Source organism: Geotrypetes seraphini, chromosome 2 (genome assembly GCF_902459505.1).
Source record: "Geotrypetes seraphini chromosome 2, aGeoSer1.1, whole genome shotgun sequence".
NCBI classification, from domain to species: Eukaryota; Metazoa; Chordata; class Amphibia; order Gymnophiona; family Dermophiidae; genus Geotrypetes; species Geotrypetes seraphini.
In genome coordinates, this window is record NC_047085.1 from 331,527,214 (window position 1) to 331,554,758 (window position 27,545).

A 27,545-nucleotide genomic window follows, 5' to 3' on the forward strand; every position below is an offset into this window, starting at 1 on the left:
TTAGTGCAGCCTCAGGAACTAGAAGCTATCCCTAGTCCAGAGCCTATTAATATATATATCACTGCCCAATGCCCATACTTCAGAAGGTATGGACATTCATGTATACAGAACTGGCACTTAGGAAGCTAAATTGGATTGTTGTGCCACTATATTTTTTCAAAGAAAGACAGGTTTCCCACTTGAAGATTTCCTTATTTGTTGTAGCCAAAGGAGGTTGTGGTAGGTCCTGCAAATTGAAGGGTTTTTGTTCCCCTATTGTTGCCTAAGAGAGAATAAGAGGATAAAGAGGGTGGCAGCAGCTGGGAAGCTGAAAAAAGCATTCACTTTTTAGGATGGTTAGTATTTAACAATGAGAATCTATTACATATCTATTATAGGCAGGATAAGACATGCACAGATCAGTAAGTTGTGCCCCTCAAAGAACAGTATACCAGTCATACGCCAACTCTAATAGTTTTAATTGTATGTTTAATTCATTTTTTTTTATGATGACAGCCATTTTATTGGCTGTTTTTATCACAACTTTTTTCAAAAACCTTTTGTCCTAATTTTGATATGTGCAGGTCAGAAAGGTTGTGCTCTCCAAGAATATGGTTTTCTTTTACAAAAATGAGCAATTTTAAGGGTTTTATAGCACATTTTAGTTGTAGCAGCCATCTTGGTCTGCTGATTTTAATCAAAAAATTTTTTTTATTCAATTGTGACGTTTTTAGCATGCAAGTCAGGAATGATGTATCCTTCAAATTTTTGCCATTTTTATTATTTATCCTGGAGCTTTGATTGTTTTATTTAACTTTTTAATAATGGCAACCATTTTGAATCCAGCATTTTAAATCACAATTTTTTTTAAGCATTTAGCAATTTTTGATTTCATGAGTATGATAGGGGAGCTCAGCCCTCCTGGATCCTGCTTTTAGTTTTCTTTTTGTTCCTTTTTTTTTTTTTTTTTTAAGAAATCTGAATTTTTTAGTTTGTAGTTTGTATCTCATAGTGCTGCCTCAGGATGTGACCTCCGATCGTGAGCTTTCAAAGTGGGGCATGATTGGAGGTCACACCCTGAGGCAGCACTATGTGAAACGCTGGCCATCGTAGGTGCTCCGACCGAGCTTTACAATCTATTACACTGGCAAAGATAAGTTTTGAGTCACTATACCTAAAATTGTGACCACTTGCTATTTATTTGCACAACATAGAGCCTTATTAGGCTCCAAGGGAGGTTTTTCTGCCAATGAGATTCTCCGCCTGTGGTGGTGGGAGGGCTTTGTCTGAGGCTTTTCCTCCTATTGGGGTCCTAGCTGACTCATGTTATAGCCTTCCCTACCTTCCACACGATCCATGTGAATGTGTTTTTCAGACTGTCATTGGATTTTTCACTGTTTCTGAGTTATTGGTACACTAGGTCATATGACCCAGATAGTGTTTAAAGCTAGCTGCTTTTAGGACCCCTCTTACAAAAGCTATGGTAACATAAGAGCATAAGAATAGTCATACTGGGTCAGACCAATGATCCATCTAGCCCAGTATCCCATCTTCACGGAGGCCACTCCAGGTCACAAGAACCTGGCAAAACCCCAAATATTAGCAGAATTCCATGCTACCATCCCATGTCTGTCTCAACAGCAGACCATGAACTTTTCCTCCAGGAATTTGCCCAAATCTTTTTAAAAATCAGCTACATTAACTGCTGTTACCATATCCTCTGGCAACACGTTCCAGACCTTAACTATTCTCTGAGTGAAAAAAATATTTCCTCTTATTGGTTTTAAAAGTATTATTCTGTAACTTCATCGAGTGTCCCCTAGTCTTTGTAAATCTGGATGCAGTAAAAAACCAAAACAAAACATAAAAACATGATCCACTTGTACCAATTCTATATCACTCAGGGTTTTATAGACTTCAGCCATCTCTTTTCCAAGCTGAAGAGCCCTAACCTCTCTAGTCTTTTCGCTAGTCTTTCCCTTTATCATCTTGGACTACTCTTCTTTGAATCTTTTCTAGTGCCGCTATATCTTTTTTGAGATAAGGAGACCAGAACTGAATGCAATACTCAAGGTGAGGTTGCACCATTGAGCAATACACAGGCATTATAACATTCAAGTCTTGTTAACCATCCCTTTTCTAATCATTCCCAGCCAAATTCTGTTTGCCTTCTTGGCCGCCACCGCACATTGGGCGGAAGGCTTCAGCGTATTGTCTATGATGACACCCAGATCCTTTTCTTGAGTGCTGACCCCCAAGGTGGTCCCTAGCATCCAATAACTATGATTTGGATTATTCTTCCCAATGTGGATCACTTTGCATTTGTCCACATAAAATTTCATCTGCCAACAGGACACGCAGTCTTCCAATTTCCTAAGGTCTTCCTGCAGTTTTTCACAGTTCACATATGTTTTAACAACTTTGAACAGTTTAGTGTCATCTGCAAATTTAATCACCTCGCTTGTCATTCCAATTTCTAGATTATTTATAAATAAGTTAAATAGTTCCGGTCCCAGCACAGATCACCGCAGCACACCACTATTTACCCTCCTCCACTGAGAAAAATGGCCATTCAAACTTACTCTCTGTTTCTGTCCGATAACCAGTTCTTAATCCACAATTGAGCCTCTCATGAGGAATTTTGTCAAAAGCCTTCTGGAAAGTGATGCTGCCACAGTAAATTCACCAAAACCGATTCAATTCCTATGGGCTTTGGCACATTTACTGCGGCAGCATCGCTTTGTAAAAGGAGCCCTTAGTCAGATGAGGAACACGTTAGTGAATAGAGCAGGGGTAGGGAACTCCTGTCCTCGAGAGCCGTATTCCAGTCGGGTTTTCAGGATTTCCCCAATGAATATGCCTTGAAAGCAGTGCATGCAAATAGATCTCATGCATATTCATTGGGGAAATCCTGAAAACCCGACTGGAATACGGCTCTCGAGGACCGGAGTTCCCTACCCCTGGAATAGAGCATGTGAAAACTCTGGTAACTTTTTATCTTGTTTTTTAGCTCTTTCTTAACATGTCTTAAGTAATATTTCTTTTCAATTAACCACTAATATTACTTTTGTGCTTGTTTAGCAGCGCTATAACTGGTAATACATCAGGTTTCTCCTTTGTGGAATGAGATAGAAGTACAATTTGAGGGTATGTAGTAATATAATTACTAGTCCAGAGACGTTTTTACTCTGTTTTCAATTACATGCATTTAATATCTGTTTAACCCAATAGTTGGTGCACAGATAACTTTTTTAAAGATTTTTACCTGAAATTTTTTAAATAGTTTATGATGTATTATGAACATTTGATTTAACTTTAGTATATACACACTAATTCATTTAAGTGTTATTAGTATTTATTCTGCCCCTGAAGTGGTATCTCAAGTACCCTGTTGTGAAAAGTGATAGAAGTACACTTTGAGGGTATGTAGTAATATAATCACTGGTCCAAAGACCTTTTTTTTTTTCTATGGTTTCGTCTACATGTGCATTTATCTGTTTAACCCAACAGTTGGTTCAGAGATGAACTTTTATGTTTGTACATGTATGTATATTTAATTTCATATTCATTATTCATTCTTTACAGTTTGTGATGCATTATGAACATTTAACCAATTAATTATTAACTAATTAAGGTTTTTTTTATGTATTATTAGAACTGATATGGCCCCTGGACAAAACATGGCCACGGCGGGAATCTTTTTATGTGATCTTTTAGGATTAGCAGACCGCTTCCCCATTTGTTTTTAGGACCCAAGATAGTCAAAGGACTGTAGCTAGTCTTCCAAACTCTGAACCAGTGATTTTAAACATCATTGTTGAAGTCAGCCCTTGGGAGCAGGGACTATGTGATTTTTGGAACTATTGCATTTTTAATTAGAAAGCAGCAGCTGGAAACTGCAGTCTGCTTCAGTTTCTGTTTGGTTAAGACCGAGTTTGAGGGGAAGCCACAAGCCAGTCTATCCTGACAGTGACTTTAGGCTTTTAGGGAACTTGCTGAAAGTTTGCACTTCATGCCTTAAAGGAATTATAGAGATTGACCGGAATACAATTTATTGACTTCCATTAAAACCTTGTAGTGTGTTCTGAAGAGTGGAGAAACTGATGTCCAGCACAGAGGGTGAACAAACACAAAAGGAGCAGAACGAGTTTCACAGGATGTCAACAAATGAGCAAACAAAGTGGAACGCTATGAAGTCCAAAGCACTTTTAATAAAGCATAAAACAGTCCAAAATATAACAAGTTGCTCTCTGGGAGGACAGACTCAATCCAGAGCAGCAGTTACTTTCTCTCCGTTTCAAGCAGTCTCTTTCTCTTGACACAGCCATGGTGACCTCACCTGCATTTCCTCAATCTGACTAGCAAGGGCAATAATATGCAGAATAGTGCTGCCCGATTCACTTTGGTTTGTTTCCCCCCAAATCGGACTCACCGATTCAATAACCAATCCTTCCCTCGGTGAGACCTGATATACCTCCGAGCCTCCTAAACCAGCAGTAGCAGCACTCTGAGTAGGTTGCTTGTGGCCTGCCCTGCCAGGGCCTTCTCTCTGTCATGTCACCGATGACATCACTGATGATGGTGCAGAGGGAAGCCCTGGTAGGGTAGGCTGCAAACAGCTTATTCACAGCCACCACTGCTGCTGCTGCTTTAGGAAGTCCAACAGTATGTTAAATCGCATGGGGTGGGAGTGGGGAAGCAGTTGGAAAATGTTGCACTGGGGGGATGGATAAGATGGAAAGCTGCTGCACAGGGGGATGAGAGGGAAGGATGGAAAGCTGCGGCACAGGGGGAGAGAGGAAGAACTGTTGGCCATAGGTTGGAGGAGAGGAAGGGAAAGATGCAACAGAGGAGAAAAGGGTGAGAAGGAGAAATCCTGCATATGGTGGAGGGGAAGGAGACATGCATGAAGAAGAGATAGAGAGAAATGCTGGCCATAAGGTGAAGGGTAGGGAGAGATGGTGCACATGATAATGGAGGAAAGATAGAGAGAAATGCTGTATGGAGGGGAATAGAGAGGTTTGACACAGGGCACTAGGCAGGGAGAGAGAGATGGTAGACAATGGGAAAGAGATGTTGGATATGGCAGTGGTAGGGAAAGTACAGAAATGGAAGATGGATGGTGAGCACAGAGAAAGAAGAAAATATCAACTGGGCAGGAGACTCTGGCAAGCGAGCTAACAGAAGACTAACAGAAACCAGAGCCTAGGACCAACATGATTTGAATAATTTGACCAGACAACAATAAGGCAGAAAAAATAATTTTACTTTCTGTTTTGTGATTACAATATGTCAGATTTGAAATATGCATCCTGTCAGAGCTGGTGTTAGCGAGTCTGAGCTAGGACTTAACAGAGAGAGGAAAAGTTGTTGATTTTGTTTACACCACAGCGCCAGGGGGGTGGGATGGTTGAAAAGGCTATAAATAAAAACCCACCAGGATGTTTGGAAAAAAAACCAACAAAAAACACCACCACCTGATTGGGCTGGAAAAGCAAATGAAATCGAAAAATTGATTCAATAAGCTAAATCGAATCAAAATTTTTTTCCTTGAATCGGGCAGCACTAATGCAGAGAAATAACTCACTCAGTAAGACTGCCATTTTATCTAGAAAACAGCAATGAGCATTCAGGGGGCAATTCCATAACTGGGTACCTCCAATTAGGTGCCCAGAGGATATAAGGTAGGGGCTAAGTGCTTAGATTCTGTTCTAGAAAACTACCATAACCAGCTAATAGTGTGCCTAGCATTTAGGCCACAGAGCTGGTTAAAGGGCACATACCTAAATGTGACGGCACTTAACTGTAAACCTCCATCCCTGTCTTTATCCGACTCATGCTCCACCCCTGTGTCGCCGCCCCCTTGCAAATACATGTCATGGCTCTTCTTTGAGAAGCTCTATTTGTGCTTTAGACATTTGTAAACCAGCATTTAGATGTGTATAATGTATGGATATATAAATCTCAATTTTATAAGTTAGGATACAGATGTCTAAAACTGCAGTATATTGTTATACAAAGGAGCATGATCTGGGCAAGTTCTGGGTAGGATTATGGAGTGGCCAAAATATGGATATCCAATTCCCATTTCAGACAGGGAATGGACACTGACATTTAGAATTGGTTCCCTGAATATCCAAGCATCAGAAACGTACTCCGAGTAGTACTCCAGTAGGACACCAGGCTTTATGACAGTTTCAGGATATATGAATGTTCACAAACTAAAATGGCTGACAAAAATTCATATCCCGGTACATGGATGTCAACACAGCCCTTTCATACCTTGGACATTTTGGTGCTGCAACAGTGACATCAATGTCCGTTTTGCCTCATTCGTATTTTAGACATTTCTGTTTGTAAGATGGATGTTCGTGGTGAATGTAATAAGAACATGGATACCCATTTCCCCATAGGCCTGATATTCAAAGCAATTTAAGAGTGGCAAGAAAAGTTTTTGCTAGCTTAAATTTTGCTCAATGGGCTGATCGCCAATATTCAGCGGCATTGAACTGCACAATGCCACTGACTATTGGCACTAACTGGCTATTTTGAAAGTAGGCAGGAGTGAGGCGTTCCAGGAAGAGTGTTTGGGAGGATCTGGGAAATGTGGAGGCCGATGCCCATATAGCTAATCCTGTATGTAGAACCACATGAATATCAGTCTTAACTTGCTCGGTTAGCTATGAGGATGCTGGCACTGAATATTCTAATCTAAACTAGAATTTGTGGATTGCTATGCCTATAAAAGATCAAGGCAATTTATAATATCAAGAACCCGTGCATACATGAGGAGCTACAAAGAACAGTTATCATAATGACAGCGAACTTTCTAGTATAAAGAGAACTCAAAGGGAATATACAAGAAGGTTAGGGGAGACTACAGTAGAAGTGAATAACATTAACAGAGTTTCAAGTTTATTAAAAATTTGTTATCCCGTCTTTTTAAATTACAAAGCGGCTTTACACTAACTAAAAAAACAGAAAGCAGGGTAGTACAGACACATTAAAATTAGTAACTAATTTTTATCCAATAAAGACATCTACAAAGTCTCACAAATCAAACTCACACGAGAGGAAAAAGGGTAGAACTACAATAAGCAAGTTTCAAGTTTCAAGTTTATTAAAATTTTTGATTAATCGCTTAATCTTGCTTCAAAGCGATGTACATACATAAAAGAAAATATTTAAATTACAACTTTAAGATAAAATTGCATTTTTAAAATTAACAATAAAACATTAATTAATATATAACCATTAAATAAAAACAAACATGAATGAAGGGAAAAAGGGGAAGTGAAATACAATTTATAATAGAAAAGAAGGTAGGGGAAAACATAAGGAAGGGAGTTCAAAGAATTGTCAAAAGCAGCATTATTGAATTCAAGGGAAGAACTTATTAATCAAAAGCATCCTTAAAAAGGAATGTTTTTAAGTTACTCTTAAATTTCTCAATATCATGTTCTTTCCTTAAATATATTGGCAGAGAATTCCAAATTTGTGGAGCAGTAACAGAGAAGATAAATTGTCTTCTAGTATTAATGATTTTGAGAGATGGAATTGTTAATAAATGCTGTTCGTTAGATCGTAATGTTCTATTTGTAGAGTAGGGAATTAGTGTATTAAAAATAAATGCAGGTGTTTTAAAAAACATTGCTTTAAAAGTGAGTAGGCTTAGTTTATATGTTATTCTATGGGATACTGGAAGCCAATGAGCTTTCTTGAGCAGTGGTGTTACGTGATCAAATTTTTTTGTAATGTAATGTAATTTAATTGAAGTATTTTGTATTATTTGAAGTCGTCTTATTTCATTCTGTGCAATTCCTTTATAAAGGGCATTGCAGTAATCGATTCTAGAGATTACTAAAGAGTGGATCAGGATATTTAGAGATTTGGTACAAAGGTATTGTGAAAGAGAGCGAATTTGACGGAGTCTATAGAATGATGATTTTATGATACTACCTATATGTTCATGAAAAGTTAATTTATTATCAAATATGACTCCTAGAATTTTAATTGAATCAACTAATTGCAAAGGAATATTTTTTATATTAATAGGGATGATAAGTTTAGGATTTTCTTTCCATGGAAAAAGCACCGTTTTTGTTTTTTCAATATTAAGAGCTAACCTATTTGTATCTAACCAATTATGGATTTGTTCTAGTGTATTATTAATAGCTGTGATATCCAAAGGGTTGCTAGGATCCAAAGGGTGCAGAAGTTGAATATCATCAGCGTATGCAAATACGTGAAAACCTATAGATTGACAAACGGTCATCAGTGGTGCAAGAAAGATATTGAAGAGCAAGGGGGACAGAATAGAACCTTGGGGAATACCATGGGAGGTTAAAGAGCTTTTAGAATTTGAATTATTAAATAGAACTGTAGAAGTACGCTCGGTAAAATAAGATTTGAACCAAGACAATACTTGATCAGTAACACCGATTGAATAAAGTCTGTCTAATAAAAGATGGTGGTCTATGGTGTCAAAAGCAGCAGAAAGGTCGATGGATATTAATAAAACCGATTGGTGATGATCTAAGTAATAGTGTATTGAAGAGGTCATTCCTATTAATGAATGCTCAGTACTATGGTGTGGCCGGAATCCTGTTTGGTTCGGATGAAGAACGTTTGTTTTTTCAGCAAATTCGGAAATTTGATTGAAAACAATCTTTTCCGTCAGTTTAGCCATAAAAGGAAGATTAGCTATAGGCCTATAGTTTGAGATTTTTTCCGAACTGATCTTATAATCTTTTATAATAGGACGAATAACAGAGGCTTTCCAGCATTTGGGCATAGTGCTTTGTGTTAAACTTTCAGTTATTAATTTTAGTATGAAAGGACCAAAGAGTTCAAAATATTTTTTTAGAATGAATGGAGGAATTGGGTCTACTATCGAACTCTTTGCATTAATAGATTTAAGTATAGATTCTAATTCATTAAGACTAGGCAGGCTGAAATGGGAACATGTTGAATATGATATATTTGTGATAGGATGATCGTTTTGAGTATTGGACTGCTGTTGTGTAAAAGAATTCCTAATAGTTTTAATTTTTTCAATAAAAAAATCTGCAAGATCTTGAGCTGTTGGTAATGTGTTGTAAGTTTGTGTTTGATGTTTTTTTGAGTATGTCAATGAATTTAGTAGTGCATATAGTGCTGAAGGATTTTTGGCTTTTATTATTTTTTCTGAATAGAATTTTGCTTTTGTTTGGTTAATTTTAGATTTATATAATTTTGAAAGCTCTTTAAATAATTGAGCATTTTCATGTGTTTTATTTTTTCTCCATTTACGTTCAGTAGATCTAAGTTGTTTTTTCATGAGTACAAGATCAGCTGTGTACCATGGATTTTGAAGCAGAAAGAAAAGAACAGTTAAGGAAAAAACGGAAGGTTAAGGGGTAAAAATTTAAACTGTATTGCTATAATTGCCACAGAAGCTGGACTAGAAATCAATTTAAATGTCCTTAAAATGACAGTCATACTGCAAACGCATCTTTAAAAAGTATTGTTTTTAAACTGATCTTGAAATTATCTAACGTGCAGATCTCTCGTAAGTATGCCGGTGCTGAATTCCAGAGCGTGGGAGCAGTAACAGAGAAAATTATTGCGCATAGTATGGATGATTTTTAGCGATGGAATTATTAGCAGATTTTGATTTGATGACCGGAGAGTACGTTGGAAAGTTAGGAGTATTAGAAGTCTGTTGATGAATTCTGGCTGTTGTGTTTGTCTAGTTTTGAAGGTTAACAGCATTATTTTGTAGGTGATGCGATGGGGAATGGGCAACCAGTGTGCGTACAATTAGAGAATGACACGGTGGTTGTTACCCGCGGCTAGCTGCAAGTAGCCATGGGTAACCCCCCAAAACGGGGAAAGAAAAAATAGTGGTCGCTACGGGGACGGGGACAAGGCCATTCACCGCCCCGTGGAGCAGTGAATGGTCTTGTCTCCACAGTGAGGCAATCAAGGTTTGCGCGGTCCAGCAGCCCACACCCGCCCAATCGCAGCGTTCCACCATCTATCTCCCTCCACCTCACCTTATATGCAGAACTTGCCGGCTTTCTTTTTCGACCAGCCTCACGCTTTCAAAAAGCCGCGCACCCGCGGCTGCTCAAGTTGTTCAATCTTCTCCTCTGCTGCAACTTCCTGTTTCCAGTTGCATCAGAGGAGCAGATTAAACAACTGAGCAGCCGCGCATGTGCAGCTTTTTAACGCGTGCGGCTGGGCGAAAAAGAAAGCCGGCAAACTCTGCATCTAAGGTGAGGTGGAGGGAGGGAGTTGACGGAACGCTGCAATCGGGCAGGAGGGGGCTGCTGGACCACGCGATTGCGCATGTTCCCGGCTCACACTAGGAAGGAGGGAGTGAAAGGGAAAGAGATTCTGGGCCAAGGGGATGAAGAGGGAGAGAGAGAAACCCACAGCAGGAAAGAAAGGGGAAGACAGGCAGATGAGCCAGATGCTGGAAGCAGGAGGGGGGAAGAAAGAGGGAAAGAGGCTAGATGGGGTTGAAGAGAAGAGACACATTGGTGTGGAAGAGGAAGAGAGGGGAAATCTGGACACAGGAAGGTAACAGAAACAGAGGGGAAATTATGTGCATGGGGGCATAGGGACAGAGACATAAAGGGGACATACATGCCATGGGGATGGTATATGGACACAGGGGGGAGCAATGCCAGATTCATATTAGAAATGGGGAAAATAGGAACACGGACGCGAGATTGTTTGGGCTCCAGTGGCTTGCATAAATTACATTATAACGTGCCACGAAAGTAAGAGGGAGGGAGGTAGATAGATAGATAGATAGGCCGCACGAGAAGAGCTGAAGGGTGGTAGAAAGGAACAGATGGTGAAGGAGGGAGGGAAGGGTGGTGGTGGAAAGGAATAGAACACACATTGAAGGAGGGTGGAGAGGAACAGACCCTGAAGGGAAATGTGGAAGACAGAGTGGGAAGAAGACACTGGAAGGGAAGAAGACAGATGCCAGACTATAGGGGAGCGGAGGGAAGAAGATGGGTGCCAGACTATGGGGGAGCGGAGGGAAGAAGATGGGTGCCAGACCAATTGGGGGGAGGGGAGTGAAGGGAGAGGCACAGTAACAGAGCAAATGGAAGACGCAGAGAGAAGACACACAGTGGATGGAAGGAATTGAATGAGAAGATGAAGAAAGCAGAAATCAGACAACAAAGGTAGAAAAAAAAATTCTATTTATTTTCTTTTTTTTAGAATAAAGTAGTATATTAGTTGTGTTGATAAAAATTTATAAACAAAGCCCTGCCAGCTGAACATTTCTTTCTCTAGTTCAGCAGCCAGGACTTTGATTTATAAGGAAGGAATAAGCCAAATATTGCAGTACTGAGGCTTGTATGGATGCTGCGGGGACGGGGACGGGGCGGTGAATGGGATGGCAGTGACGGTGACGGGGCGGTGAAGGGAATGGCGGTGACGGGGCAGTGACGGTGACAGATTTTTTTCCCTGTGTCATTCTCTACGTCAATATTGGCCCGATTGTAGCTGAAGCTGATTCCCCCTCTTTCCTGCCCCCTCCTAATTCTCTTTTCAAGTTGCAGTGGACCCTCTTGGGCCTACGTTTATATGCCTGATGGTCTAGTGGTCATGAGGACAGAAGCAAATCCCACACGTTCATGCCCTTCATTCTCCTTATTGAAAATAGTCACTGTAACTTGTAGCAATAATCTCAAGTGGAGTTCACTCCTGCTCTGATCATCACAAAGCCTGTAAAGGTGGCTCTGGGGGGAGGGGGGTGTCTGCTGCGACTTGAGGAAAAGGCAAGAGAGAGGGTGGATCACGCTTTGTTCAGGAAGATGGAAGGGGGAGGGGGGAATATGCACCTCTCTTATGTGGGTCCCAGATGATAGTCAACTGGGACTGACATATGTTCCTTCAGCCAGGAGAAGTCTGGTGAGATTCAGATATTTAATACTGGTGCCTAGACATGGCCTGGATTGAATATCTGGATCTAATTTAGTTGACAGTTAATGCTAAAATAACTCTGACCTCTGCTGGCTGAATATTGACTGGCATGTACAGGTCGTCGTCAACTTATGACCTATGTGACATGTGACCGTTTGGCTTTACAATGCATTTCCCCAGCCCATACTAATTAGAATTTTTTACCCCTCCCTGCTTACCTTTTCCCTGGTGGTCCAGCGGTGTATCCTGCCTGAGCCCCTCCTGCCGATGTCAGAAGCCAGCGGCGCCACGAGAACTACAAGTCCCGTGAGAACTTACGGCAGTGTTTCAGTCGGCGGGGCAGGAGTTCTAAAAGCTCGCTCCTGCGCATGCCGGCCCGGGTGCACTGCTGGCTTCTGACATCGGCAGGAGGGGCTCAGGCAGGATATACTGCTGGACCACCAGGGAAAAGGTAGGCGGGGAGGGGTAAAAAATAGTACAGTACTGTATTAACATAGGCCGACTTACGACCGAATCAACTTACGACCTATCAGTCGGAACTGATTGCAGTCGTAAGTCGACAACTACCTGTATTTTAGAAGAGACTCTACATTGGCAGATACTATTCTAATATAAGTGCCACCAGAGATGTACCAACCTGGACATCCATATTCTGAGCTGGGTGTCCTTTCTGAAATGCTGTTCCACATAAATTAAAGCCTAACAAAACTGGCAATTTTGATCAATTAATGTTTGTATCCAGCCATGAATTCAATGCTTCTTCTAATATCTACGGTCTGGATTGAATCTTAATCTTCTCTATATATCCTATATCTTTAAGGACGCCTCAGCCCCACCACTCCACCGCTGTAATGATTTGCTACCGCGGGAAGGATTATGTGGTGCCTCATCATTGGCTGCCCATTTTACTATCGTTTTAGAATATCAAAAATGCTCAAGTGATTCTTCAATATGAAAATATTAATAAATATTAATAAATAAGAGTGTAAACAGTACTTATCTCAGCCAAACCTGGGAGTCAGGTTTGGCTGAGATAAGTACTGTTTACACTCTTACACATTCAAGATATTTATTAATATTTTCATATTGAAGAATCACTTGAGCATTTTTGATATTCTAAAACAATAGTAAAATGGGCAGCCAATGATGAGGCACCACATAATCCTTCCCGCGGTAGAAAATCATTACAGCGGTGGAGTGGTGGGGCTGAGGCGTCCTTAAAGATATAGGATATATAGAGAAGATTAAGATTCAATCCAGACCGTAGATATTAGAATTTCCACATAAATTAAGCAGGTATTTACTCTTTAAGTATATAATCTAAACATCTATGCATATAAAAAGTGAGCACCTGGGTTACAGAATTGCCCTTAAAGTATGGGCAGCATTGGTACCAGAGATGCCTTGAATTAAAACAAAACCTCATCCGTTCTGTTTACCTGGCAGGTAGCTGCAGAGTCTCTCCATTGCTTTCTGAACCGTGGAATTGTAGACCTGAGTGAGCTGTTCAATCACGGATACCACCACTACACATCCTACCAGGAGAACAAAGAGAGATTATTCACGTTACCTTTCCTTCCACTATGCTGAAATTTCTTTAACTGATTTTAGAAGTTGAACATTTTAGACAGATAACAAAGTGAAAATGTGCTTTAAACCCATAATACATGTACAGATCCCTTGTGATCCTACTAATTATAACACATGACTTTTTTAATGCCACCCAGGTCTTTCCAGCACAGAGAAGGTTCTCCTTGCTAGTGAGGTAATGGCAGGAGGAGAGAGAAAGTTTGACTGGCTAAGACAATATTTTCCTATGCACCTAAGGAGTCATCAGCAAGAGAAGTCTTAAGGAGGATAAAAGATTTTCACTGATCCTTGAAGAGGAGGATTCAGAGAATAACCTCAGTTGCTGAGACTGGGAGGGTCAGGGTTTAAGAAAGGAAGTGTTGCTGCCACATCTGACTCCTGACTGGAGAGAAATCCAGCAGGGCAAGGATTCAAGAGAAGAGGTGCTTGTGTCTATGATCTGCCTCCAAAGAAAAGAGAGGAGTGGGTGATGACTGAATGCCCCTGCATGGAGGAGAATCCTACAATGACACCCAGATCCTTTTCTTGAGCACTAAACCCAAGGTGGCTCCTAGCATCCGATAACTATGATTTCGATTATTCTTCCCAATGTGCATCGCTTTGCATTTGTCCACATTAAATTTTATCTGCCATTTGGACGCCCAGTCTTCCAGTTTCCTGAGGCCTTTCTGAGCCTCACAGTTTGCTTGGAGCGGAGCGTGGATACCCACCATCTTAAGATTAACTAGTACTCAAATGACTGTGCCCTGAAGCAGTTAGCAGCATATGAAACATGCATGTCAGCGGCGGCACTATTGAACAGTCCAGCACAAGTTAAATCTTATGCTGAACCTGGATACTAAAGATAAGTTGTTTAATTTAAAATTTAAATAAGAAGATAAGTTATAAATTATGATATATAAGATGATCATGAGCTGATGAGGAAGCACAGTGGAATTGACACTCCACAACATTTCGTGTTTATACACATTGGAGTGCCGCTTCTGAGGGCTCATTGATTCATAAATCTTTGATGAATGAACTGTTACACCACTCACTTGGAAGATTAATTTGGACTATATACATACATCCAATAGCATTACATCATAGGGCAATGCTAAAGCAAATGCATTTTGAATTGTATTTTTTAGATAGCAGAATGTGAAACATGTATAAGATTGTGAAGACTATTACAAGCTACTGTAGATACAGTAGGTGAAGTCAACACAGAGAGAACTTTTATCTTCCATTATGGAACAAATGTATTTAGGATTCACCCACAAACATTTCTCCAAGGCTTTGTCTACAGAATTTCTTTTCTCTAGAACTTTCCAATGGTGAATTCCCCTACCACCTGCAATGTATTGCTTCCTCAGGGTTTCATTCTCTTACTATGTAAGGACACGGTACTACTCAAAAGGGTCCAGAGAAGAGCGTTAAGGTTGGTTAAGGGGTTGGAGGAGCTGGCACACAGTGAAAGTTTAGAGAAACTGGGCCTCTTCTCCCTTGAACAGAGGAGATTTAGAGGGGACATGATCGAAACAATATCAGAAACCTGGTTCACGGACTCGCATGGGTGGGATATGGTTATACCAGGATACAACCTACTACGTCGCGACAGAGAGGGCAAGTTAGGGGGAGGGGTAGCACTATACACTAAGGATAACATCAAAACTACCAGAATTACAGATATTAGATACACTGGGGAATCCCTCTGGGTGAATCTGGCCAGAGGAAATGAAAAATGCCTATACCTTGGGGTATTATACAGACCTCCAAGACAACAGGAAGACAAAGGCATAGAACTAATCGAAGACATAGAGAACATCACTCTACGGGGAGACACAGTGCTGTTAGGAGACTTCAATATGCCCGATGCAGATTGGAACACACTCTCCGCGACTACGTGTGGCAGCAAAAGAATTTTGAACTCCATAAAGGGTGCACGACTCAAGCAAATGGTACTGGAGCCCACCAGGGACCAGACGATACTAGACCTGGTACTCACCAACGGAGACAGCGTCACGGATGTCTCAGTTGGAGATACACTGGCCTCCAGTGACCATAATATGGTATGGCTTAACCTCAAGAAAGGTTTCTCAAGGTCAAACACAGCAACGAGGGTTCTCAACTTTAGAGGCACAGACTTCGACCGCATGGGAAGTTTTGTCCATCAGGAGTTACAAAAACAAGCACAACCTAACAATGTGGAGGATATGTGGTTGACTCTGAAGTCCACCCTACATGAAGCAACAAACCGCCACATAAGAACAGTAACTAAGCGCAGGAGGAACAAAAGACCCCAATGGTTCAGTGCAGAAATTTCGGACCTCGTTAAAAAGAAAAAAGAAGCATTTATCACCTACAAACATTTAGGAAAACAAGAGGCGGAAAAAGACTATCTGGACAGGTCAAAAGCTGTCAAAATAGCAGTCAGGGAGGCCAAACTCAGAATGGAAGAAGATCTAGCACGGAACATTAAGAAAGGGGATAAATCCTTCTTCAGCTATATTAGTCACAGGAAAAGGAACAAAGATGGGATAGAACGCCTGAAGAAATCGGACGGTAATCTTGTAGAATCAGATTCTGCCAAGGCAGAATTACTAAACGAATACTTCTGCTCAGTCTTCATCCGTGAAGCGCCGGGAGCTGGTCCACAGATTCAGATGGGAGACAGCCATAAGGACCCGTTTCATGACTTCGAGTTTACGCCCAGTAGCGTCTACTACGAACTATCAAGACTCAAAGTAAACAAAGCCATGGGACCGGACAACCTACATCCCAGAGTGCTCAGGGAATTGAGAGAAGTCTTGGCAGAACCACTATCTGTTCTTTTCAATCTTTCCCTACGCACAGGAAGAGTCCCCTTGGACTGGAAAACCGCCAACGTTATCCCACTCCACAAAAAGGGCTGCAGGACAGAGACGGCAAACTACAGACCGGTGAGTCTCATGTCTATAGTGTGCAAGCTCATGGAAACACTGATCAAACGAAATATTGACACAATCCTAGACGAGGAAAACCTACGTGATCCCCACCAGCACGGATTCACCCAGGGCAGATCCTGCCAATCTAACCTAATCAGCTTTTTTGACTGGGTTACTAGACAACTTGATGCCGGAGAGTCACTGGATGTAGTATATTTAGACTTCAGTAAAGCTTTTGATAGCGTCCCACACCGAAGGTTATTGAACAAGCTGAAGTCGATAGGATTAGGGGACACTCTAACTACATGGGTTGAGGATTGGCTGAGTGGTAGACTTCAGAGGGTGGTGGTAAAGGTACCCCATCCAAAACGTCAGGCGTGATCATTGGAGTGCCGCAGGGGTCGGTCTTGGGCCCGATTCTATTCAACTTATTCATAAGAGATATGACCCAAGGACTTAGAGGAAGGGTATCACTGTTCGCCGACGACGCCAAACTTTGCAACATAGTAGGTAAAAACACCTTGCCTGATAATATGACGCAGGATCTACTGCTGCTAGAACGGTGGTCAGCAACATGGCAGCTAGGCTTCAATGCTAAAAAGTGCAAGGTAATGCACCTGGGAAAGAGAAACCCGCACAGAACTTACATACTAAATGGTGAGACCTTGGCCAAGACCACGACGGAACGTGATCTAGGGGTGATCATTAGTAATGACATGAAGGTTGCTAATCAAGTGGAGAAGGCTTCCTCCAAGGCAAGGCAAGTGATGGGTTGTATCCGTAGAGGTTTTGTCAGCAGGAGACCTGAAGTAGTGATGCCGCTGTACAGGTCCATGGTGAGGCCTCATCTGGAATACTGTGTTCAATTCTGGAGACCACACTACCGGAAAGATGTGCTGAGAATCGAGTCGGTTCAACGTATGGCCACTAGGATGGTCTTGGGGCTCAGGGATCTCACATATGAAGAAAGACTGAATAAACTACGGCTGTACTCACTTGAGGAACGAAGAGAGAGGGGAGACATGATTGAAACATTTAAGTATATCACGGGCCGTATCGAGTTGGAAGAAGATATCTTCTACCTCAAGGGATCCTCGACCACCAGGGGGCATCCGTTAAAAATCAGGGGAGGGAAGTTCCATAGCGACTACAGAAAATACTTCTTCACTGAAAGAGTAGTGGATCATTGGAACAAACTCCCACTGCAGGTGATTGAGGCCAAGAGCGTGTCAGATTTTAAGAGACAATGGGATGTTCACATGGGATCTCTAAGGGAGTAAAATCAGAAGGGCGGGAATTTGGAATGGGCAGACTTGGTGGGCTATAGCCCTTTTCTGCCGTCTTTTCTATGTTTCTATGAAACATTCAAGGTACTGAAGGGGATAGACTTAGTAGATAAGGACAGGTTGTTCACCCTCTCCAAGGTAGGGAGAACGAGAGGGCATTCTCTAAAATCGAAAGTGGATAGATTCCGTATGAACATAAGGAAGTTCTTCTTCACCCAAAGAGTGGTGGAAAACTGGAACGCTCTTCCGGAGTCTGTCATAGGAGAAAATACCCTCCAAGGATTCAAGACTATGTTAGACAAGTTCCTGGTGAGCAAGAGCATGCGCTGGTAGGGCTAGTCTCGGTTGGAGCGCTGGTCTTTGACCGCCGCGTGAGCAGACTGTTGGGTATAATGGACCACTGGTCTGACCCAGCAGCAGCAATTCTTATGTATGATATTTTTGGCTTCTGACATTTTCGAGTTTTTAAAGAATGTATCACTTCATTAGTTGACTTTATAAGAATATAAAAATAAAAATAGCCTTACTGGGTCAGACCAATGGCCCAGTATCCCGTCTTCACAGAGGCCAATCCAAGTCACAAGTACCTGGCAAAAACCCAAATAGTTAATTCAACAGCACGGATTGTCTCTAGCTTTAGATATATTTATATACCATTATACCATGTATCTCCAGTAAGAACATGTACGATATGTACCCAAAGCTTATTCAGTTTTTTCAAGTTTTTCAAGAACCTCAGAACACCACTCCAGGCTCACTTTGCTCATTGCTTTAAGCTTGACATGTACGTTCCTCACGGGTTCAAATGTTAAAGTATCTTGTCCCTCCTTCCTCCGCCCGACGCCGTGCAAGCAGGAGGACTCTGCTCTCTATTAGAGCCCCTGCCGCTCCAGCAACCGCGGATCACCGAACGCAGACCGACTTCTGAGTCGGACTTTTTCTTCAGCCCTTGAGGGCCACCGAAAGCCTCCCCCACCCAGCGACTTCCTAGGCAGAGGAAGAAGGAAGTTTCTGCCATCTTGTCCCTCCTTCCTCCGCTCGACGCCGTGCAAGCAGGAGGACTCTGCTCTCTATTAGAGCCCCTGCCGCTCCAGCAACCGCGGATCACCGAACGCAGACCGACTTCTGAGTCGGACTTTTTCTTCAGCCCTTGAGGGCCACCGAAAGCCTCCCCCACCCAGCGACTTCCTAGGCAGAGGAAGGAGGAAGTTTCTGCCATCTTGTCCCTCCTTCCTCCGCCCGACGCCGTGCAAGCAGGAGGACTCTGCTCTCTATTAGAGCCCCTGCCGCTCCAGCAACCGCGGATCACCGAACGCAGACCGACTTCTGAGTCGGACTTTTTCTTCAGCCCTTGAGGGCCACCGAAAGCCTCCCCCACCCAGCGACTTCCTAGGCAGAGGAAGGAGGAAGTTTCTGCCATCTTGTTCCCTCCTTCCTCCGCCCGACGCCGTGCAAGCAGGAGGACTCTGCTCTCTATTAGAGCCCCTGCCTCTCCAACCACCTCTCCAGCGAACTCTGAACACAACTCATACATCCACTCTCACAACCAACTCAAATAACTACCAAACCGCAATCTTCACAAATATAAAAAAAAAAAAAAAAAAAATGGCACTGCGTACACACAACCTCATTCTTGCCCTCATACTAATTGCCACATTTATAGCAAAATGGAAAACCACAGGCTACCAAATACAAAACATCCCTATCCTAACAACAACACACAGACCTGTTCAACATACCAGAAAACTGCATACCACTAGAACACTAACTCCATGCCCACTATCCAGCCAAGCCAGCATCCCCACCATTTGGGGAAAAAGACCCCCACCAAAACCTAACTCAAACACACAAAAATACCAAACCTCACCAAGAACTATCATCAATACAACCACTACACCATCCACAAAATACACTACAATTGCTTGCGCATATATGAACATCAGATCCGTCAGCCCAAAGGCAGAATTAATCAAAGATTGGCTGACCAAAGACAATCTAGGCTGTCTCTTCCTAACCGAAACATGGCTCACCTCTGAGTCAGATCCAAGCATCACAGAATTCTGCCCCAAAGGATATAAACTTGAAGTAGTATGTCGAGAAAACAGAAGAGGAGGAGGTCTAGCAATCATAACAAAAAAACAATCTCAACATCGACGTACTAACCAAGCACTCCACCCCTTATCTTGATCTGCTAGCCTGCCAAATATCTGACAAATCACTCAATGGAAACCTGAACTGTCTTATTTGCTACATTACACCAGGTAAATGGAACACTTCAAAACAAGAACTTGAAGAATTCATCTTCCAGAACTCACTCTCCTCCACACATAACTTGATCCTCGGAGACTTAAATCTCCACTTAGAAGATCAATCATCCAAACAAACAACAGATATACTCTCATACCTCAACACTTTATCCTATCAAATTCTCAACCCAGAACCCACACACGAAAAAGGTCATCAACTTGATATAGCAGCTTACTCATCTCCAAATCAAAACACACAAAACATCTACATCTCAAACGGGTCCTGGCACCCTACTCTATGGTCAGACCATTTCAAATATTCATTCACCATCAATTGGGCTCAAAATAACAACAAACCCATCCCAAAGAAAACACTCATCAAATTCAGACCGAAAATCGAACCTCACACATTCTGGAACACAGTCGACCCCGAAATCGACCCCAACAACCCCAAAGAATTCATAAACAGCTGGCGGATCCTCAGTGAATCTACACTAAACGAACTTGCTCCAATAAAAAACAAAAACAAAATAGACAGACCATCTAATAAATGGTTCGACGACGAACTTCTACAACTAAAAAGAAAATGCAGACAATTAGAAAGGTCATGGAAAAAAACAAAAACACAACCACATCAAAGATGAATGGAAAATCCTAATCAAACAATACAATACCAAACTGAAGGAAAAACGAAAAAACTACTACTCCAAACTCATCAGCACCGAAAAACCAGACACAAGAATACTTTTTGACATCTTAAGAAATCTCACCGATACCAAATCATTTCTCGCCACCCAAGGAAACCAAACTCCCACAGCCACCCAATTAGCGGATCACTTCAAACACAAAATCATCACAACCAGATCCACATTCAACAATTCAAGAATCAACATAGAAGAAATACGAATCAATCCCAAAACAGATGAAGCAATCCCAGCAGACAGGATATGGACAAACTTCCCAAAGATACAATGGTCAGACTTGAACAGGCTTTACAAAAAATACAGCAAATCCTCATGTGACTTGAACAACTGTCCCTCATACTTACTAGCAACAGCTTCCACCAAATTTAAAGCTAGCCTCACACTATGGCTTCAAACAACACTAAGTGAAGGTCATTTCCCACCGGAATTAGGAGAAATCATAATTACACCTATCCTAAAAGATCCCAAAGGTCCTATAGATAATCCTGCAAACTATAGACCAATCGTTTCAATCCCTCTATACATTAAAATAACAGAAGGCATTGTCGCACAACACCTCTCCAACTACCTTGAAGACCATCACATACTACATCCATCACAATCTGGATTCAGATCCAACTATAGCACAGAAACTCTACTGGTATCACTATTAGACATTGCCCGTCAACACCTCAGCAAAGGAAACAAGCTGCTTCTCATTCAACTCGATCTTTCTGCGGCATTCGACCTAGTTGACCATCACACATTACTCCAGATATTAGACGCAATAGGAATCTCAGGTAATGTTCACAAATGGTTCCAAAGCTTCCTCAAAACACGAACATACAAAGTCAAATCAAAAGAGCACATATCCGACCCATGGTCAAACCCATGTGGAGTACCACAAGGATCACCATTATCACCCATATTATTTAACCTCTTCATAGCATCCCTAGGCATAACCCTAGACGCCCTAAACACAGTATCATTCAGCTACGCAGATGATATAACTATCCTCCTCCCCTTTAATATTCAAAACCCCTTATCCACAAACCACCTGAAAATGATAATGGAAACGGTAGAAAAATGGATGTCAAGTCATAAACTAAAACTGAACTCGGAAAAAACTAAATTCCTACTACTGGAAAGGGAAAAAAAACCATCTCTCACAGAACTAGAAGTAAATACAATCAAGTACCCAATGCAAAGCACACTCAAGATCCTGGGAATCCTACTAGACAGAAACTGCACAATGCAGTCTCAAATCCACAAAATCATCCAAAGAGCATTCTTCACAATACGTAACCTAAGAAAAATAAGAAAATTCTTCAACAAAGATCAATACAAGATATTAGTACAATCCCTAGTACTGAGTATTGCAGATTACTGTAACAGCCTATACCTATCATGCCCAAATTACATGATAAAACAATTACAGACAGTTCAGAACACAGCCCTCAGAATCATCTACTCACTAGGCAAATATGACCACATCACCAAAGCATATTTAGACTCACACTGGCTACCAATAAAAGCAAGATCCCAGTTCAAATTCTACTGTCTACTATACAAAGTAATACATGGAACAGCACCCAGCTACCTAAACAACAGACTACACCGTAACCTCTCACACAGATTAAGGAGAACCCAGAGCCTATTCACTCACCCCCCTCTCAAAGGAACACGACGAAAGAAACTATATGACAGCCTTTTAGCGACACAGGCAGCAAAGATCGATACTACCATCACCAATCTACTGACCAAATCAATAGACATTAAAGCATTCCGAAAAGAAATCAAAACTCATCTCTTCAAAAAACACTTCCCATCATCATAACCTCACAAAAGTATTAGAAAATGCTCTCATGACTACCCAAACACCACCACCAGCAACACCCGAATCCGGACAGTATTATCTCTACTCGTCTAAACAACAGAATCCGGACAATATTATCTCTATTCGTCTAAACAACCTATCACTATCTACTATCTACTACCAATTTATCCTGGAAAAGTCCAGAACAACAATTGTAAATTAACGCATTCTTGATTATATGTACTGCAATGCTACTGGAAATGTCCAGTCTTCTAACTTGTAATCCGCTTAGAACCGCAAGGCACAAGCGGAATAGAAATCACTAATGTAATGTAATGTAATGTAATGTAATCATTTATAAGGTTTAAATTTGTTTAAATAGTTAGGTAGTTTTTAAATTAACTACTCTTACCACATCCTCTGGCAACAATTTCCAGAGCTTAATTATTCTCTGAGAGAAAAAATATATCCGCCTATTGTTTTTAAAAAGTATTACTGTGTAACTTCATCGAGTCCCCTAGTCTTTGAAATCTTAATGCAATAAAAAATCTATCCACTTGTACCCATTCTACACCACTCAGAATTTTGTAGACTTCAATCATATCTCCCCTTCATCCATCTCTCTTCCAAGCTGAAGAGCCCTAACCTCTCTAGTCTTTCCTCATTCGAGAAGCATTCCATCCCCTTTATTATCTTGGCTGCTCTTCTTTGAACTTTTTCTAGTGCTGCTATCATTTTTTGAGATAAGGAAACCAGAACTGAATTCCAAGTTTCCAAGTTTATTAAATAATTTGATTAATCGCCTACTCTACATTCAAGGCGATGTAAAGTACTCAAGGTGAGGTTGCACCATTGAGCGAGAAAGAGACATTATAACATTCTTAGTCTTGTTAACCATCCCTTTTCTAATAATTCCTAGCCTCCTGTTTGAATTCTTGGCCGCCACCGCACATTGGGCAAAAGGCTTCAGCGTATTGTCTACGATGACAACAACATCCTTTTCTTTAGCGCTGACCCCCAAGGTGGTTCCTAGCATCTGATAATTATGATTTTATTCTTCCCAATGTACATCACTTTGCATTTGTTCTCATTAAATTCCATCTGCCATTTGGACTCCCAGTCTTCCAATTTCCTAGGTCTTCCTGCAGTTTTTCACAGTCTGCATGTGTTTTAACAACTTTGAACAGTTTAGTGTCATCTGCATATTTAATCACCTCACTCGTAGTTCCAATTTCTAGATCATTTATAAATAAGTTAAATAGCACTGGTCCCAGCACAGATCCCTGCAGCACACCACTATTTACCCTCCTCCACTGGCCATTCAGTCCTACCCTCTGTTTTCTGTCCAATAACCAGTTTTTAATCCACAATTGAACATTGCCTCCTATCCCATGACTTTTTAATTTTCTCAGAAGCCTCTCATGAGAAACTTTATCAAAAGCCTTCTGGAAATCTAGATACATTACATCAACTGGCTCGCCTTTATCCACTTTTATTCACATCTTCAAAGAAGTCAAGCAAACTGGTGAAGCAAGACCTCCCTTCAGGTGAACCTATGCTGACCGTCTCATTAAATCATGTTTGTTTACATGTTTCACTTATAACTGATTAAACGTTTTATAAATATTTTTTCCAGGAATGAAAGAAAGTTTGTGACAGCAAGAAAAAAAATGGGAGAAAATCTGTGTGAAATATAACTTGCCATTTTTTTGGAGTTTACTACACTGTTTCCTGTCTATCGATATAATTATCATCTTTCTCACATCCTCCAGCACAATACAATCGCCATTTCTCTCCTCCATCCCATGAATGCAAACCTCATCCATCTTTACCTCCTTCCCTCTCCTGAGAAAGTGTAGCAGCACTTTTATTGAAGGACTGGAAACCCTCCTGTAGATAAGTGTCTTGTCTTCTAATTTTTTTTGATTGTTCTTTTTTTAATTTTATTTTGAGAATTTTTGTTCATAAGGATCTTTTTCCTGGTTAGGGGAGTGCTCTGAAGTGCATGATTTTTTAAATATTTATTTTGGACCAGTTATTTTGGAGCACTTTTTAGACATTTTTTTAATATTATTTTTTAAGTACTCCTTTTTTCTGGTACCATCAGCTGATGATAAGATTCTATGCTCCTGAATAGCTTTGGCTGTCTTCTATGCTTGGTGAGCCTTTGAGGCTGCTTTAGTAAAATGTAAAATTATAATAAGCATGCACATGTAGGACAGGATTATCCAATAGGCCAAGTAGGCACGTGCCTAGGGCCCGAAATAGTCAGGGGGACCCGATGGAGGGCATCAACATTGTTTTTTCCAGCATCAATCGGCAAAGCGAGCCCCCCCCGATCGGCAACACGGGCCCCACCCTATCGACGGAGAGCAAGAAAAGCAAGCAACGCAGGTAAGAAAGGCAACGGGAACTGTAATTGTGCAAGCGGTGCTGCTTGCCCAAAGCTTCCCTCTGACGCAGCTTCCTGTTTCCACCTAGGCGCATGGTGGGGGCAGGGTGCAGGGTGCCAGAGGAATTAATCCTGCCCTGCGCGCAGGGCAGGAATGGATTTATGATAACTTATTATATTTACACACTATATTTTTGGGATTAAGAGCTTGTAGATATCCCATAAGTGTTTAAACATACAGTACAGTGCTATATAGGAATAATAAATAGTAGTACCCTGTTTCCCTGAAAATAAGACCTATCCTGAAAAATTTTAAAGATGCTCCCCTAATATAAGCCCTACCCCAAAAATAAGCCATAGTTAAGATCAACCCCCAACCCCCCCCCCCCCCGTCTCCAAATGTCTCCAACATTCCCTGACTCCATCCCTGCCTGATTCGCGGAAAAATCGGACTCAATTCAGCAAACCCCACCCCGGTAAGACCTGACATACCGCCACTCCAAGGTCTCCTAAAGCAGTAGCGGTGGCAGTGCTCTGAACGGGCTGTTCACGGCCTTCCCTGCTGGAGCTTTCCCTCTGCCACATCACTGAGCGCTGCTGCCGCTGTTGTTTTTGGAGGCCTCAGAGTGGAGGTATGCCAGTCTGACAGTGAGAGGGTCTGTGGGGTTCTGCTGCACAGGGGGATGGCAGGGAGGGATAGAAAGATGCCGCACAAGGAGATTTTTTAAATTGAATCAGGTTGGGCAGACTGGATGGACCATTCGGGTCTTTATCTGCCGTCATCTACTATGTTACTATGTAAGGAAGGAAAGATGCTGCACATGTGTATGGGGGGGGGGGGGGCAGAAAGGGAAGAGGAAGAATTGGGGTGGGGTAGAGGAGAGGAAGGGAGAGATGAATGTTGTACATGAAAAAAATAAGACATCCCCTGAAAATAATAACTTTATTTGTATACCGCAATACTACCAAGCAGTTCAGAGCGGTTTACAGAGGAAGAGACTGTACATATACAGTAGATACTGTCAGGTACATTAGTAAAATATTTCAATTATATTGGAAGTCGAGAATATGTCAGAGATACCACAAGTATCTCTGACATATTCCCTAAAGCATTTTTTGGACCCAAAATTAATATAAGACACTGTCTTGCTTATTTTCGGGGAAATGTGGTATTACGTTCTTGGGGCCTGTATGTTCGGCCCTGCTATTATTGCAATCTAGTACTGTCCAATTATGCGTTTTCATTCTAAGCTCCTTATTTGTCAGTCTAACATTCCAGATGAGCTTCACAGGCCGCACCGGCCAAGGGCTTCGGTTTCTCCAAAACAAATGCAACAGCCACATCTCGCCCCGAAGCCGCCTGCGCGCTGCAGGAAGGGGGACGCGCCTAACTTAGCCCCCGCGTACACAGCATGAACTTCTCGAGCTAATGCATTACAGAGGGGAGGCTGCGCGTGCTCGCCGCGCGTCCCCGAACCTACCCACACAGGTAACGGCTTCCAGCTCTTCTTCCGCATCCCCGGCTGCTTCACGTGTGCGACCGCCCGGCAAGAGCAGCAGTAGCAGCGGCAGCAAGTAGCGAGGAGCGGCCGGCACCATCCCTGAGATTAGCGGGGGAGGATTTGCAAGGGGAGCCTCTCGCGGGCATCTGCCTTTCGGAGTAGCTTTCTTTCTCTTTTGTAGGGAGGAAAAGCGAAGGTGCCTGAGGAAGTGGCTGGGGGTCATGTGGCTGCTGACTGTACAGGGCCCGCGGCGGGGTTTTACGCTGCGGCTCTTCCTTGTACTCTGGTTTGCTCTTGCAGCGACGAAGCCCTGGGGCTTGGACTCAAAATAAACAAATTTATATACACTACTGCAATATTTTTTTTTTTTTTTTTGGGGGGGGGTTCAATTTTAGCCAAAAACAAGATTATGGCCAATTAAAGCAGGAGGGTGGAGGCCCTCCAGGGACAGTGCCAGCCTAGAGAGTTGAGTCTGGTCTTTCAAGCACATTCACAGGGCCTGGTATAACTAAAACAGTCTTCTACTGTCTCTTGCACTAACCTCATCCTCACAACACATTGACCACCTCTTTTCCCCAGCTCCTCCCCCACAACACTCTCTTCCCCCTCCCCCCCTCCTTTTTCAAAATACACACTTTGCTCCAGCCTTACCCCAGTCAAGGACATTCCCACCAGTCATCCTCCCCAGCCTCTCTTATTGCATTCTCTTCAATCCCACTTCCAGGGCTGGCTTAAAACCATTAGGCAAGACAAGGTGACCAGAGGAGGAGGGAAGTAAAATGCAGCTGCAGTCAATGCAACATTCTATAGGCCCTCAAAGCAGAGGCATAGCCAGAAGTCAATTTCGGGGGAGCCTAGGGGTAGATTGGGGGGGAGTCCCTGCATTTCCTCTCTGCTGTCCCTTACCATGTTAGAAATAACTTTTCATGCAGGGATCCCCCAAACCCTGCCAACTGAAGAAGTTCTCTGCAGAGCCCTGGGCCATCTGAGCACGGGGAAGTCAGCAGTGCACTTCCAGCTGCCAAAAACTACAACAATTTATTAATTCTATAGTGCTACCAGACACATGCAAGAGACAGTCTCTGCCGGACAGAGCTTACAATCTAATTATGACAGACACAGGACAAAAGAGTGAATTCATATACGCTGATCAAGTATGAAATTAGAAGGGGAATGATGAGGCAGAAATAGGTGCTTTAGAAATTGGTCGAGTT

General features: G+C 42.0%; 1 protein-coding gene across 4 annotated transcripts in view; it reads right to left on the minus strand.

Annotated features, from left to right (window-relative positions):
* AOAH (acyloxyacyl hydrolase) overlaps positions 1-27,029 on the minus strand; it is a 189,913-nt gene extending 162,884 nt beyond the window's left edge. For 3 of the 4 annotated variants that reach the window (XM_033930217.1, XM_033930214.1, XM_033930215.1), the window contains exons 1-2: positions 26,311-26,674; positions 13,350-13,445 (exon numbers count right to left, since the gene is read on the minus strand). Coding sequence is in view for 3 of the 4 variants with exons in the window: in XM_033930214.1 (XP_033786105.1) it covers positions 13,350-13,445; positions 26,311-26,554 (340 nt within the window). In the remaining variant the exon portion in view is untranslated. Of the gene's footprint in view, positions 1-13,349; positions 13,446-26,310; positions 26,675-26,982 lie in introns of those variants that run through there. The other variant, XM_033930216.1, reaches the window with a different exon arrangement.
* Positions 27,030-27,545: the final 516 nt, after the last annotated feature.